Genomic DNA, 15,263 nt, shown 5'->3' on the forward strand with positions numbered 1-15,263 from the left:
CATGTTTTTTTTTTTTGTCCTAACCCCAACTTTTCCTGTTACCTCAAATGTTCTACATCTATTAACCCATTCTTTTAATGTGATCGAACCAACAAAGTCTCCTGTTCTGAACACATCTCCCTATGTCATCCACATTTAAGAGAGGAACATTTTATAGCAGAAGCAATATGAAATGATTGTTTGGAAGCAATTAAAATAGACATCCTTCCTAAAAAGCAATGAGTATGTATAAACAAATCTAAAATATTTGACAACTAAAATTACAAATATTTCTCTCTCTCGCTATATATATATATATATATATATCTGTGAAAATGTCTCTGTGTACATTTCCCTACACAATAACTCTGTCAATTTTTAGTCTACAGACTCGAAATTTGATATACAAGGTACTGATATTTGGGAAAATCTTTGCAATCTGTTTTCGGCCAGAAATTTGGCTGTTAAGGGGTCAAAGTTCAACGATTTGACTTTTGAGAACTCTATCAAACTCCTCTGCCAATTTTGGGTGTAAACACTTGAAATTTTACATATAGGTTCCTTGGACATGGATCTAACTTAATGATTTGAGCCCAAAACAAATAATAAGGGTCAAAGTTAAAAAAAATTGACTGCTTTTTTTTTTTTTTTTTTTTTTTTTTTTTTAAATTTATTATACCATACCTGTTCACACTGAAACACTTATCACAATATTCTGTGGATCTATATTAAAAAACCTTGTTAAACTTTGTGACATATTTCCATTCTATGGAGGTCAGGTGCGAACGAACACCCCCATAATTTTATTATACCATATTTCTTCAAACTGAAACATAATTATCAAAATATACTTACGCAGATAGATATGAAAAGTTTTTATTAAAGTTTGTGCCTATTTCCATTCTATAGAGGCCAGGCATGAACACAGACCCCACAATTTTATTATACCATCCCTATTTAAGTTAAAACATACTTATCAAAGTATTTTTTATTTTCATACTTTGTGGACCAGGTGCACAATTTTAATGAATCATCGTTATGCCAGATCAAACATACCCATTCCTGTGTCTCGATACATCTTCTATCATTATATGTGATCAGTTTTCTATAATAGTCAACCATATAGGAGCCTATTCATGACCACACACATACAGACGTTCAGCTTTATATATATATATATATATATATATATATATATAGCAGGCTCCTTCAGTCTTGGACAGTCTATGGATACCCACGAAGGGTTGCTTGTGCATGAAATTTTTGTGGCAGGAGGTGCGCAATCTCCAACCACACCTCTCCTGAGACGACATTGTTAAATACCAGCGGCAAGTGAAGTGAAGTACAGGACAATTGGAAACAAAGTGATCTGATGAGACCGATGTGTCAACACAATTATGCCATATATATATATATATATATATATATATATATACATATATATATATATATACACACACTAGGTTTTAAGGTATTCAAGAATGATAACTAATGAATTTAACAAGGTTATTAAGAGTGCTCAATAAAAGAGCAAGATATATTTTTGTTAATATAAACAAATGGTCACGACACTGGACATGTTAATGTTGTGGACAAATGATTGATTAAAATCAGAAGTCCTCGTCATGTAACTTAATAAATGGTTGCTTTCCACAGAAGAAACCAGTCCTCAAAAGCTATATATATATATATATATATATATATACTTCAGAATAGTTTTTATTTAACAATCAGTTGTTATGGAAATCCTCCTACTACAGGACTTTTGATAAATTTATTATTTTGACTTTGACTTTCCATGTTTCACTGACTTTAGCAAATATGGTGCATACTTTATAAATATTTGCTAATATTTTCTCTCCTCTGATGAGATGGTAGACATCGAAACCCTATAGGTTAAGGAGATTAACTTTCTAAAGCATTCTTTGTCTTGCTTAGAATAATAAAAATTCTTTGATATGAAATTCATTTCAATGAGTTTTTTGAAATTCATTGAATTACAATTTAATATATATATATATATATATATATATATACAATTTAATATATATATATTGCGGGGCACTGTGTGTGTGTGTGTGTGTGTGTGTGTGTGTGTGTGTGTGTGTGTGTGTGTATGTATATATATACACACACACACACACACACACACAGTGCCCCGCAAAAGTTTACAATACGCATTTTAAACTGCCAGTTTTTGTTTTTCTAGCTTCCAAATGGTAATGAAGCTTTTGCATATTCCGGAACATTCTAGAAGCTTCTCAACATTTTACCGTGATAAACCGTCATAAACTTATTGAGAAATCTAATGAATTTGATATGTGTTGTAAACTTTTGCGTTGCTAATTGAGTTTTCTTTTTGCGCTGTGTTAAATTATTATTTTTTACTTTTCCCACTGTTTCTATCTTAGTTTCTATGTTTATAAAAGGTTCCATTACCATTTGGAAGCTAGAAATAAAACTGATAGTTTCAAATGCGTATTGTAAACTTTCGCGGGGCACTGTGTAGTTTCATGATAAATATTGAAATCTCTGTTTATTTCAAAACATTAAAAAAATGATGCAGGTAGGTTGCAAAGTAACTTTTATTGACCATGATAACATTTAGTTGTAAATTTGATTTTTTTTTTTACCATTTTCAAATGGATGTGGATTGTAAAATAAATCCCAAATTTTGTTTTGAAAATTTGAATTTTGTCTGGAGAAAGCTTTAATATGTTTTGAAAGGGGACATTGAAAATCTGTACAAACCCTGTGGACTTGTGTTCATAAGATATAAATATAAATTATAGGTTAATAACAGTCTGACTATTTTTTAAATAGACATCTGTAAGGATTATTATTAGACTGGGTTAGTTTGCAGGAGAAACAATAGATTATTTGGATTATTTGTAACTATATAAAAGTTTGATTTTGATAAATACGTTTCTTTTTGTTTTTTTGTAGAGACACTTTTATCATTTTTTTTTTTTTTTTTCACAGGAGATGCTGCAGCAACTAATGACTCAGCTGCAGTCGCAGTATTGGCTCTGCGTTCAGTCTATGAAAAATGATGTGATACAGTACATGACGGAGAGTAATTTTCGTTTTCGCAACTTGGTGTATGGAGCAGACGTTTTTCCTGCACCCAATGTTTGCATCCGATCCTTATTCAAGCCAACAGCAAATAATGAATGGAATGCGCAAAGTTTGAATCTCAGGTATAAAATAATTGAGTTAGTGAGAAATATTTGAAATCAAGTCTCCCCTTGCTGTTATTTCAGATTATTTAAAACCATAGCAGCAAGTTTTAGTCTCTCCTCCATCAAGGCTAGAGGTTTGGAGTAAATATCAGATATTTTATAATTCATATGTAAAACTAGGAAAACAAATGACTATGATTGAAATATTTTATGACTGTAAAAAAGTGCCAAAAATACTCTGGGTGATGGATGATCTTAATTTGCAACCTTAAGGACAAATATCACATAGCCCACTACACAATTCAGGTCATTATCTTTCCAACGAGCCTTCATTTGTAAAATTCTGATCAATAGTTGCTGCGATTTGGAATTTATAAAGTTGCCAAAAAAAGGTTTTGTGTGTGTGAGTGGATATATCTGTACTCGTAGCCAAATTGAATATTGAAATTCTCATATCTTTGGTTCTATGGGACGAAACTACATGAAAATTTGCAGGATTTTTGAAGATTATAATACTATTCTATGGTGAATCCTGGGCCCAACTCTCTTCCTGATCTACATCAACGACCTCCCTAAACACATACTTAAATCATTCGTTGACATCTATGCTGATGACACGACCATCTACGGCAACACATCAAAGGCTGTAAATGACAAAGTTCTCTCTGATTCTCTCTCCTCTGATCTTGAGCGCATGGTTCAGTGGGGGAAGACGTGGCTGGTTACCTTTAATGCATCTAAAACCAAACTCCTATCCTTACATCATCAACGCTCTGATCCCCATCTGGCATCAAGTGGGATGGATGGCTCTCGTCTGGGAGAGGCCCCGTGTTTTGACAAGCTTCTGGGTTTGACCTTTACTCCTGATCTGAAATGGAACACCTACATCAAGTCTGTTGCCAAGGTCGCTGGAAAGATGGTGGGATCCTTCTACCGCTCCAGAAGATATCTCACTACTGATGCAATTTTCTATCTATATAAAAGCCAAGTACGTCCAAGGATGGAATACTGCTGCCATATCTGGGCAGGAGCTGCTAAAAACAGCCTATCCTGCCTTGACAGAGTACAAAATAGACTTCGTGGCTTAGTGGGAGATGCCCTTTTCTCTTCCCCTGCAACCTCTCTCCCACAGAAGAGACGTTGTGAGCCTATCCTTGTTTTATCGTTATTTCCATGGCAAGTGCTCGTCTGAACTCCAATCTCTGGTCCCCCCTCGCCAATCTTTCATGAAAAACACCCGTCTAGCTGAATCCACTGTGAAAAATTTCCCCCCACTCTTTATCTGTGGCTAAATCAAAACGTAGATTCCATGAACAAAGCTTCTTTCTTAGAGCTGCACGCCTGTGGAACTCTGTTCTGTCTGCCTGCTTCCCACCTGACTACAACTTGGATGTGTTCAAGTCCAACGTTAACAAATTCCTAATGAACCGCCCCCTTAAGTAAACACTTTCAAATTTCCACACTAACGTACTGTACTTGCAATAACCCTTATCCCTGAGTGGCTTCCGGGCCTTGATAAGTGGTGACCGTGTAAAAAAAAAAAAAAAAAAAAAAATGGTTAAAATTTTATGAAAATTGGTAAAAAAGAACCTATATTTTCAAACCAATAAAATATACACAGATTTGCCTACATTTGTATATATAGTGTCCTGGCAAGCCAGCTTTAGTTTTGCTGCTTTTTGCTCTGAGTTTTTTTTTTTGCTTGGTTGTCTCTCCTGTGGCTTTTTAAGGCCACTAATATATATGGATATATATATCTATACTGGTAGCCAAATTGAATATTGAAATGCTCATATGTTCTATGGGATGAAACTACATGAAAATTTGCAGGCTTTTTGAAGATTATAATACTATTCTATGGTTAAAATTTTATGAAAATTGGTAAAAAATAACCTACATTTTCAAACCAATAAAATATGCCCAAATTTGCCTACATTTGTATATATAGTGTCTTGCTACTTCGGTTGTCTCCTCTGTGGCTTTGTCAGGCCATTAATAAATGTGTGTGTGTGTGTGTGTGTGTGTGTGTGTGTGTGTGTGTGTGTGTGTGTGTGTGTGTGTGATAAAGTATTTGGACCTTGGGATACTTTTGATTTGGTTTTTAGCCTGTAACATAGTTGCTTAGGAGTCAAAATTGAAAAAAAAAGTTGACTTTGGCAGGGGTAATGTGACTAACTTCTCAGCATGCATACATTTTTGGCTTGAAGTCGTTTAATTTTTATCCTTTTTAATCCATCTGAAGATAGCTCAGACATTATTAACAAAGACTGACGCACTAAATAATGACTAAGGCTAGAGCACTGAATGTTTTGGTTTCAATTCCAGCTGATGGCACCAAAGTCATATTTTTTTTTTTTTTTTTAAACCATTACTATATATATTGGGTACAATATAATGATTAATAGAGAATTTGTTCTATAATAATGAATACAAAATTAGCATGAATTAAAATATATTTAAGTGCATTTTATGACCGGGTAATTCCATGTAGTCTGCCACTCCATGTAAACCACTTGAGGTAGCAAATAGAATTGGCAGGGGAAAACTAAAGAAAACTTGTAAGGAGATAAGGATGAATTTGAAAGAAAGATTAACATAAAATTGACATGATATAGTTTGAAAACCAATTTCTTAAAAGCCACTCAACATATATGTAAAACTAAATATGGTATATGCCTTTTTGTTTTGTATCTTGGGAGGGGGGGTATAAAACGTACTAATTTTGAGTTTTTAAACATCATTAAATTACTGTACAAAACACTCCAACAAAGCAGAATAGTAAACACTTCTAATACAAACACAAGTAAGGCTAACCTGTAATCTTATGAATTAAGTAAATACTTATTTACTTGCCTTCCCATGTTGGCAGAGTTAGGCACAGGGTTGGTTTTTATCGTGAAAAAAATCGGCACTCTTTATTTGGATAAAAATAAAAATTGGCTCAGCTTAGAAGGATTTTTCCTTAATTGACCAAGAACAGAAAAGAGGCTGTGTAATATCAAAATAGCTTGCTCCTAGCCAAAAGACTAATTGGTTACAGTCAACTAACATACTTCCTAATTTTCAGCATGGTGCTACCGAGAGCGGTTACAAAACAAATCAGTTCTTTCCCTTTTTTTTCTCTCACGTCTATAAATTATTTATTTTGATTCCCGTTATTTTATTTTTTATACTTTCGTAAACGTATATTTATTTTATAAATCGAAATATGTTATAAAATAAAAAATTTGATTTTTTTTTTTTTTAATTTTGTTATTAAAAGTGCAAATAAAGACTAATTGTGTTAATTTATCTGTATAATTTTGTTAATTTTAATTGTATATTTTTCAATAATGTCCTTTCCTTATATTTTATTTCAATTAATTGCTTTACAATAGAAATACTGAAGAACAATAAAAGTAAAGGAACTGATTTGCCTTATCACTGCTTTCGATAGGGCTATGCCAGAAATTAGGAAGTACGTTAGCTGACTATAACCAACTAATTTAAAAATAATTATGAAAATTTTCTTAAATTGCTTATCAAAGTGTTTGTAGGTTTATTTTTTTATTATTCATTATCTAGTTTTTATTTTTTTATTTTTTCTCAGGGAAATACAAAACAATATGGAGAGAAAAGTTGCCAAAGAAAATGACCATGACACACGATCGTTTGCAGAATTGAGTGAGTGTACAGGATCATGGACGTCAAGCGAACAACGGTGATCAAGACGAACGACATTGTTGATAAAAAGCAAAAGATGAGGACCAAAAATGTGCTTGGTTTTTGTAAAGCAAACATTGCTGTATTTCCTTCATTGTTGTTGGTGCTAATTTGATTGCAGACAATTAAAAAACAAAACAAAAAATGCAAACGTTAATTCAAGAATACAAAATAACACTGGTTTACAAACAACTGTTACCATTAGGCAGACATATTTAATAAGTGTTTTTTTGGGGGGGGGGGGGGGCTCAACTAAATCTGATGTGAATATTAATATTTCTAAACAGTTTTGCTTTATTATATTCAGTTTTTTTTTCTTTTTATCACATATCATTTTTTTATTATAAAGCATACAATCTTCATGTTTATGAATGTTTATTTTGCACAATATATAAAAGACATGCATATTACCGCAAATCATAACATCAATTTAGCATAACGGTTAGAGTGTTTGCTAATAAGTCTGGAGGAAAGGTTTCAATCCTTGGTAAAGCCAAAGACTTGAAAAATTGTATATGATGCCTCCTCTGCATTCTAAGGTGAAGGTAAATGTAGAAATCGAAGTAAAGGATTGGTGTGGTGACCAATGGAAAGGTAGCCTCCCAGTTGCCCTCTACTAGGCCAATCCATTTATTTTTTTATGGCATGAGTACAGAGTACTGACAAAACTCAATACAAATTATTTGTAACAAAAGTGCTGCCCATTTTTTTTCCTTTTGTTTTTTGGGTTTTTTTTAAGACTCCTTAACAAAAACTAACAGGTTTATTTAATCGTTAATGTAGTTATCATTCTTTTATATGATGTTTTTTTTTATTTAGCAATAATCTTTTTGATGTTATTAAGCATGAATATTTTGATGTCTAGTACATCATTTTAACTGCATATGTGTTAGGAATATATCATTCATCACACATGCAGCAACCATTGTTTTTGTTGTGTCAACAGATACAGCATGTGTCAGAAAAAGATAAAAGGGAACAACATATAATGCCTATTTATAGTTTATTGGTATGTGAGAAAAACGCGTGCTACCCCACTCAGTTGACATTGCCAACCCAAAAGTTGTTTGCCATGGATTTCTTTTCTCATTATGGCAGTCACCGTCTCTCACACATTGGTGACTGCACTGATTTACAAGTATAAAAAAATAAAATAAAGTAAGAGAAACAAAACAAAAAAAAAAACAGACTTCAACACATTTTGTAAATATCAGTTGCGCTCTGGGGGTGCGTAACATCATCGGCCCTCTACATGCTGAAGTCCACATTTACATCTTATGTCGTGGCTGTGTTCGTCAGACAGTTGATAAATTCATTTCCCCATCTGCTCCAAGTCGCAGCTTCTGTTCAGCTGAGTCAAGCTGGCAACTGTCCTCCATTCTGTCATCAACCATTGCAAACTGCTCCAAACCCATGGCTACACCTAAACCACCCACATACCAACTCTAAAAAATACCTCGGGTCCTTTTGTCCCCATCGTTTGCCACACCTAGATTCACAATCCCACTTCAGTTCTCCTTTGTGTGTGTTGGTGCTCAACTTCCTATGCCTTTGTTCTACTGATAAACCTATTTCATCTTTTGTTACACTCCTTTCCTCTTTTTTGTTCTAATTCCCAACATTTGGAAGGAGGCAGCTGTCAATAGTATCACAGGCATGTTAGAAATGCTGACTGGACATAACAAACAGTTAAAAGACATGTAAATGCATGAAAGAGTTCAATTTGAAAAATATGAATCCTAAATCAGAAAGTAAATGTTTTATAAGAACACACAAGTTGGATGAACAAAAGTGTAAAATTACTTGCATAGTTTCAACTTTGGCGAAGCATCACTCAAAAAATAAAAACTACCAACAAAGTTGTTTGGTTTCTTGATCAATCTGACATTTGGTTTACTTGATCAGGAAAAATAATCCAAGCAGGCAAAATCCATTGGGTTTTATAAAGTGTGCTAAGAAGCAACTAGTTTAAACGTTGCACTAATGAGATTTTTGTTTTGTTTCTGATTTATGATCACATAACACGCAGGAGTATTAAATCACGACTGTAGTGTTTTCTATTGTTAATACCAGTTATCTTCAGGGGAAATAACTCTGTTTTCAAGAACGCCATTTTTATAAAATTCCTCAACTTTGCAGCAGGCTTTGAACTGGAAAAGAAAATTTTCTGCTTTCTTTTGATTTTGCAAACTTCTGAAGAGATAGTAATCTGTTGGTGTAAGGTTCAAAGAACATGATTAGTGATGCATAATTTTCTGGGTATATTTTTTTTCTCTAAGACCTGTGTTCTTTTGTACAGTGTGAGGTCTAGCATTATGAAGGATTACACCTTTTCTGTTTATTAATGATGGACATCTTTGCTACTGCAAAGTGGCTTTCAAATGTTTTAGTTAACTTTTGCTCTTATTATATGATTATCGACAAGCAACTCATGATGAATTATTTCGCTCCTATCTCATCGTACATTCTGAGTGATTTTCCTTGGATGCAGACGTGTTTAAGGATTTACTGAGGTCACCATTATTAAGTCATTCAAGTTTTTGTTTAACATTTAAAAAAAAAAAAAAAAAGACGCATTTTGCAGCTTTTTTTTTTTTTTTTATAGAAATCACTTTAGACAAGGTGTGAAGCCACTTTATGTAAGGAGCCAACAAGAACAAAAGATGATCGTCATAATGACAGGAAATGCTTATTGACCTTAGTCTTGAAAACGCGGATGTTGTAGGTAGGAGGAAAACAGTAAGCAGGAAGAGAGTTCCACAACCTTGCAGTTCTTGGAAAGCTGTATTCCAATGAGGTATCAAAACAGCAAATTGATGGTGACAGACCGAGTTAAACGAGTTTACAAGAATTGTCTGCAAAGAAATCATGCAAAACCCATTTTCTAACCTTTGTCCATTTTACCAAATTTTCTTAATTCATGATAGTGATATTGCTCACAGTTTCCAAACTGCCAAACTATAAGTCAGGTTTGCACTCACAATGGCTTCCAATATATATATATATATATATATACTAATGAGTCACCACTAATCAAAGCTAAAAAAGCTACTCAAGGATAATAAGATAAATTATCAGTTGAATAAAGAATATTATGAAAGATTCAAAATGATGAATGAATAAAATTTGATTAGTTATGAGAACAGTTTATGGCAAGCATTTTTTTTGAAGATGACTATTTTATAGCCTGCAAGGAAGCAGTCCTATGCTAATGTTTTCAACAGGTGGGAATTTCTTGAAAAAAAAAACTGCTCTTCCAATGCAACAGAATCTAACCTTTGTGCCTCCACTTTTTATCCATCCTGCGCACTATAGTCTTCATTTCTGAACTGCAAAAATCATCTCGTATGTTCTTTTGTTCGCTTGGTCATCATCATCGAAGTAACATTTCTGGGTTATATTTTTGCTATTTCATTTTTTAAATTCATTAAAAAAAAGTACATGACGAATGTGCTCTTTGTTGCAAACACGTAGCCAATAAAACAACTATTAAAATGAAATTGAGAAAACATGAAAGAAAATGAAAATAACTTAGGGTTGGAAACAATGGGTGAAATTGGTTATTTAAGTAGACAGCCCAATAAGAATTGAAGATTACACTTAAAAAAAGACCATGTTGTAGGCATTTGGGAAGCAAGCCCATGGTGTTGTAATCCATAGATTGGAAGTTCCATGAACAAAGTTTCTTTCAGATTTGCTCATTTTATTTTTTCGGTACACAGATGAAGAAAGAAAAATTCTTTACAGCGTTTATAGTTAAACAAGTTTTTTGTTGCGAATGTTTTACTGGGGGCAGAGGGTGCCAGATACTGAAGCACAATTGAACACCTACCATGAAAATAATTTATCATAGAGGTTCAATGGAGCATGACTAGCAATATCTCTTCTACAAGAAAGGAAGGAGATGTAGAGAAAAGAAGAGATCATCTCCCACCAGTTTTTTAAGTCCATTTTGTACTTTGTCTGGACAGGAAAACGTGAGAAGTAAGTTTGCTTCTTTTTTTCTTTTTTCTTTATTTCATTTTTTTTTTTTTTTTTCTTTATTTCATTTTTTTTTTTTTTTTTTCTTATATGCATTTATACGTCTATACATATATCTACAAAAAGGAAATGGATATTATATCTCGGATTAGAACACCTGTTTTTGTCTCGTTTTGTTTTTGTAAACCAGTGTTATTGAGGATAAGTCTTATATAATAATTGGAGATGATCTTTGCAAATGCAATCTGCGTTGATTGAAGTAAATACAACAGATTTATTTTTTAAAAAAAAGAAAAGTGTCCTAATATTTTTTGTCTTCAGAATTCTTGCAAATGGAAGAATTGAGCAGTTATACAGAAAACTGTTATTTGTTATTGTTTTTTTTTGTTTTGTTTTTTTCATGTTATGATTCAAGATACAAAACACGTTGCAGGTTGGTTTCTGCATGTTTTTGTTTTATTTCCTAAGAAATGGATACCAGATCAGACAATGTGAAAGTTAAAACAAGCCAAAATATGACAGAATTCTTAGATGGATTTCACTTCTCACTGGCATTTCACTGTATTTTCAACTTCTTTTCGAAACCTGCACTATTCACATGTATTCAATCAGATACGTACACGTATATTGCACTGGAAAAACTAACACCAAAGAAAAAATGGCAGTACACTTTCCATTTCTGTGAACATGCATCATTCAGCAATGATGCATGGATGCATATTGAAAAACTGGCAAACTTGTCATACAAAAAATATTTAGTTAAGAGAAGGGCTTACCTGAATTCTAGGCTGCCACTTTGAAAAAATAAAATCAATCCTCTCTTAAAATCAAGAGACATGCTGAAAAAGCAAGCTATTTGAGATTCTACAAAATTTATGCCCACACCAAATAATGGATTTCCCTGGTCAGTCAGGTTTATGATGATACAGTAAAATGTTGGTGAAGATTGACGTTCATCATATTTTCCCATGTTTTATTGTTATAGCTCGCAAACACATATATACATACAGGGGATAACAAACTATTTAACATTAATATAAAAAGTGAATAGAATAAAGAATAAACAAAGTACTTTTACTTTCTAAATATCCATATGATGCCATTTGGTTTTCCGAGAGAGTCCCTTAATCCTTTTGGGTCATAGGGTGCTGCATTATTTCATGCAATGTGTCTTTGGCATGAATAGCCTGGCAGTGCCCACCCCTCTCCAGGTTTCAGAGTACGTGCAGCACCTGAGTTTACCAAACGGTCACACATTTTAGCATTGGTCAGACCCAACATCACTTAATTTTGTGGTACTAACTGGAACCGGTGTTTTCAATGTGATTATGCCACATTTTGTTTGACTCATTTAAATATTACATTTATGAAATGGCTGACATTATTATCTGTACATTTTGTCATATTTCCTCGATTTTTCATATCAAAAGCGTGAGAAACATCTTTTTTTTTCTATTTTTTCTTTTTAATTTTTTTTCATTTGAATTCAGAAGCTCCGAAGTTGATAAGCCACAATAAACTTGTGATCCAAGTCGATATAGGATCATGTCTACCAAGCTTGAAGTGCACATGGTGCATTCTTTGTATCACAATTATCAATTTGTTGCTTTTGGATCAAAACTGCGACTGCTCAAAGCACCCTATCCTACCTTGACAGAGTTCAAAAAGGCTTCATAGCCGAGTAAGGAATGCCCCTTTTCTCTTCCCTGCAACCTCTTTCCCACAGAAGAGACGTTGCAAGCCTATCTCTGCTCTATCATTATTTTCATGGCAAGTGTTTGTCTGAGCTCCAGTCTTGCCAAACTTCCACGAAAAATACTTGTCTAGCTGAAACCACTATAAATAATTTTCCCCAATCTTTATCTGTGCCTAAACCTAAACGTGGACTTCATGAACAAGGTTACTTTCTCAGAACTTCACACCTGTGGAACTCTGTTCCATTTGCTTGCTTTCCAGCTGACTACAATATAATCATCTTCAAGTCCAACGTAAGCAAGTTCTTGATGAGCCGTCCCCTTAAGTAATTCAATTTACCAAATTTCCACTACTGACTATTACTATGATAGCGTCCCATTGACTACCATACACTCATTAACCTTTATCCTCTTGGCCTTGATAAATGGTGACCCCGAAGAAAAAAAAACAAAACAAAAAAAAACAAACTCTAAACCAATCCCTATGTAATTGTCCAAAATTCAACCGGTTTTTTTTTTTTTTTTTTTTTTTTTAGGCGTAAAATGTATTTCTTCTGATACTACACTTAGTCTATTATCTCCTCCATCAGTGATTGGGGAAATCTTTCTAGATTGGATCGACTTTTATTTTTTGTTCCAGTCCAGAGTGCCCCTTTTTGGGAAGTTGAATTTTCCCCACACTAAAAACTGGTTTTGCGTCCAACCTTGCCCTCATGAGAAGGCAAGTAAATAGAAACACTATTCGATCCATATGTAACCTAAAAACAAAATGGATTTATATGTACATTTAGCAAGTAAAAATATTTTGCTTTTCTGTTCATTTCTATAAAACAAATGTTGGATTATTTTACCACACCATGTATATACATACACACGTGTGCATATATATATATATATATATATATATATATATATATATATATATATATATATATATGCAGTAATTTACTTAAAAAAAAACAAAAAAAAAAAACATTGGAATGAAATGGTAAACATTTTTTTTATCTTGAGATATTTTCCTTCTTATATAAACTTAGCTTTAAACTTAAAAGAAAAAATATTTGTTAATTTGATATGAAAATTGTTTCAATAAGAATGCATATAAAATAAGCAAGTTTTAAAAGCTGAAACAAAAAACTTTGTTTTCCATTTATAGTTTGATCCCAGGGGGATAATCGAAGCCATAACTCTTTCCTTCTCATATTGATGCTTGTGAAATTTGATATTTGTCTGTGCCAATTTCCTCATTTAAAAAAAATGTATTTTGTTGTTGTTTTTAGATTTTGTTTTTATTTTTTGATGGAGGGGGCGTTGCAAACAATCAAATTGCCTGTGACTAGTTCAAATACTTATTGTGTTCAGTTACACCCAAATATTGTTAGAAAACTCACAATTTCCCCCATTAAAAGTGGTTGACATGCCATAAAAACAGACAAACCAAAAGTTATGAACATTTGTTGATGAGGCAATTTTTTTAGCCTCTACTTTTTTTTTTTTTTCCTTCCATGTTGGTAATATCTATGTATAATGACAGGCATATATTGATCCAAGGGAGATAATTTGTTATAATGTTAGCCATATAAAAAGTATATACACTATTTGTACTAATGTATTTTTAATATAGACTATTGAATTAAAATTATTTTTGAATGAAAATTGTAAGATTTTGTCATTTGGGTACATTAATGGGGTGAAGGGAAGAATTAATATTTTTTGGCCCAGAATTTACCCATGTGCCAAATTTCTTTAAAAGAAAAACTGGGTTAGTGTTTTTTTTTTTTTAATTTTGTTTTTATATGGAAGGTGATTTTCGCTGAACAGATATTTTATTATTATTATTTTATTATTATTATGAATAATTCTGTTGGATTCAGTGCCATTTTGTTCAATAAAAATCTGATTCTGTAAATAAAATGACAAAAAGAAGGAACCGTGTTCTTCGTGGACAAAATACTTTAATATTTTCTGGGTTTTTTTCTTTTTCTTTTTTTTCTTTTTTTTCATACTTTTGTAACACTGACTGTTTACTTTTTTTTTTTTTTTTTTTGTAACAATTGGGTTAAAGTGGGTCTGTAGAAAGGTTCAGGAATGACATACTGACCATGAAAGCTGATAAATTAAAATCAATGAAAAATGTTGTTTTTTTTTATATTAGATAAATTGAAACTAAGCCTACTATTAAGTGTATACAAATAATTTGGTGTTTTCTGTTGGTTCAAGTTTTGAAAACACTTTTTCAAATAGATGTATAGTCTTCCTTGGTTGGTTCCAGATTAAATTATCCAAAATTCATGAGCTTGTAACCTTCAAACCCAAATAGAATGGTTAAAATCTTACATTGATTGTCGATCCCTTTGACTAAGGGCAAAGTGTAGAATCTGATACTACACTTCATCTTTTCTGTTCTCAGTCAGTTTTAGATTGAGGCAATTTTCATTTTTGTTCCAATCCAGAGTGCTTCTTTTGGGAACTGGATTTTCTCCACATTAAAAACTGACCTTGTGTTTATTTCCATCCTCTTGGAGACATAAATAAATAGGGACATGAATGTGGAATCTAAAAAAAAAATTTTCCGACATTATCAACATCTCTAAAAATGTAAACTCTTGATTTTTTTAATCTTTGAACTGACTCTGTTAAGTGGAAAGCTTGAATTCATTTTGAATTTCTACAGTTTTTGCATGTTTGTTCTAGAAGATTAATGAAAAAGTAAACACAAATGTCT

The 15,263-nt window shown here is 32.6% G+C and overlaps 1 protein-coding gene across 2 annotated transcripts in view; it reads left to right on the forward strand.

Moving 5' to 3' along the window:
- The window catches only part of LOC145277730 (uncharacterized), a 146,238-nt gene extending 131,739 nt beyond the window's left edge, over positions 1–14,499 (forward strand). For both annotated transcript variants that reach the window (XM_080129434.1, XM_080129435.1), the window contains exons 7-8: positions 2,962–3,179; positions 6,751–14,499. In XM_080129434.1, the coding sequence (XP_079985560.1) occupies positions 2,962–3,179; positions 6,751–6,865 (333 nt within the window). In that variant the 3' untranslated portion in view covers positions 6,866–14,499. The remainder of the gene's footprint in view (positions 1–2,961; positions 3,180–6,750) is intronic.
- Positions 14,500–15,263: the final 764 nt, after the last annotated feature.

The sequence above is a fragment of the Euprymna scolopes genome, chromosome 6 (assembly GCF_053919585.1).
Source record: "Euprymna scolopes isolate OS-2025 chromosome 6, ASM5391958v1, whole genome shotgun sequence".
In the NCBI taxonomy this organism is placed as follows: Eukaryota; Metazoa; Mollusca; class Cephalopoda; order Sepiida; family Sepiolidae; genus Euprymna; species Euprymna scolopes.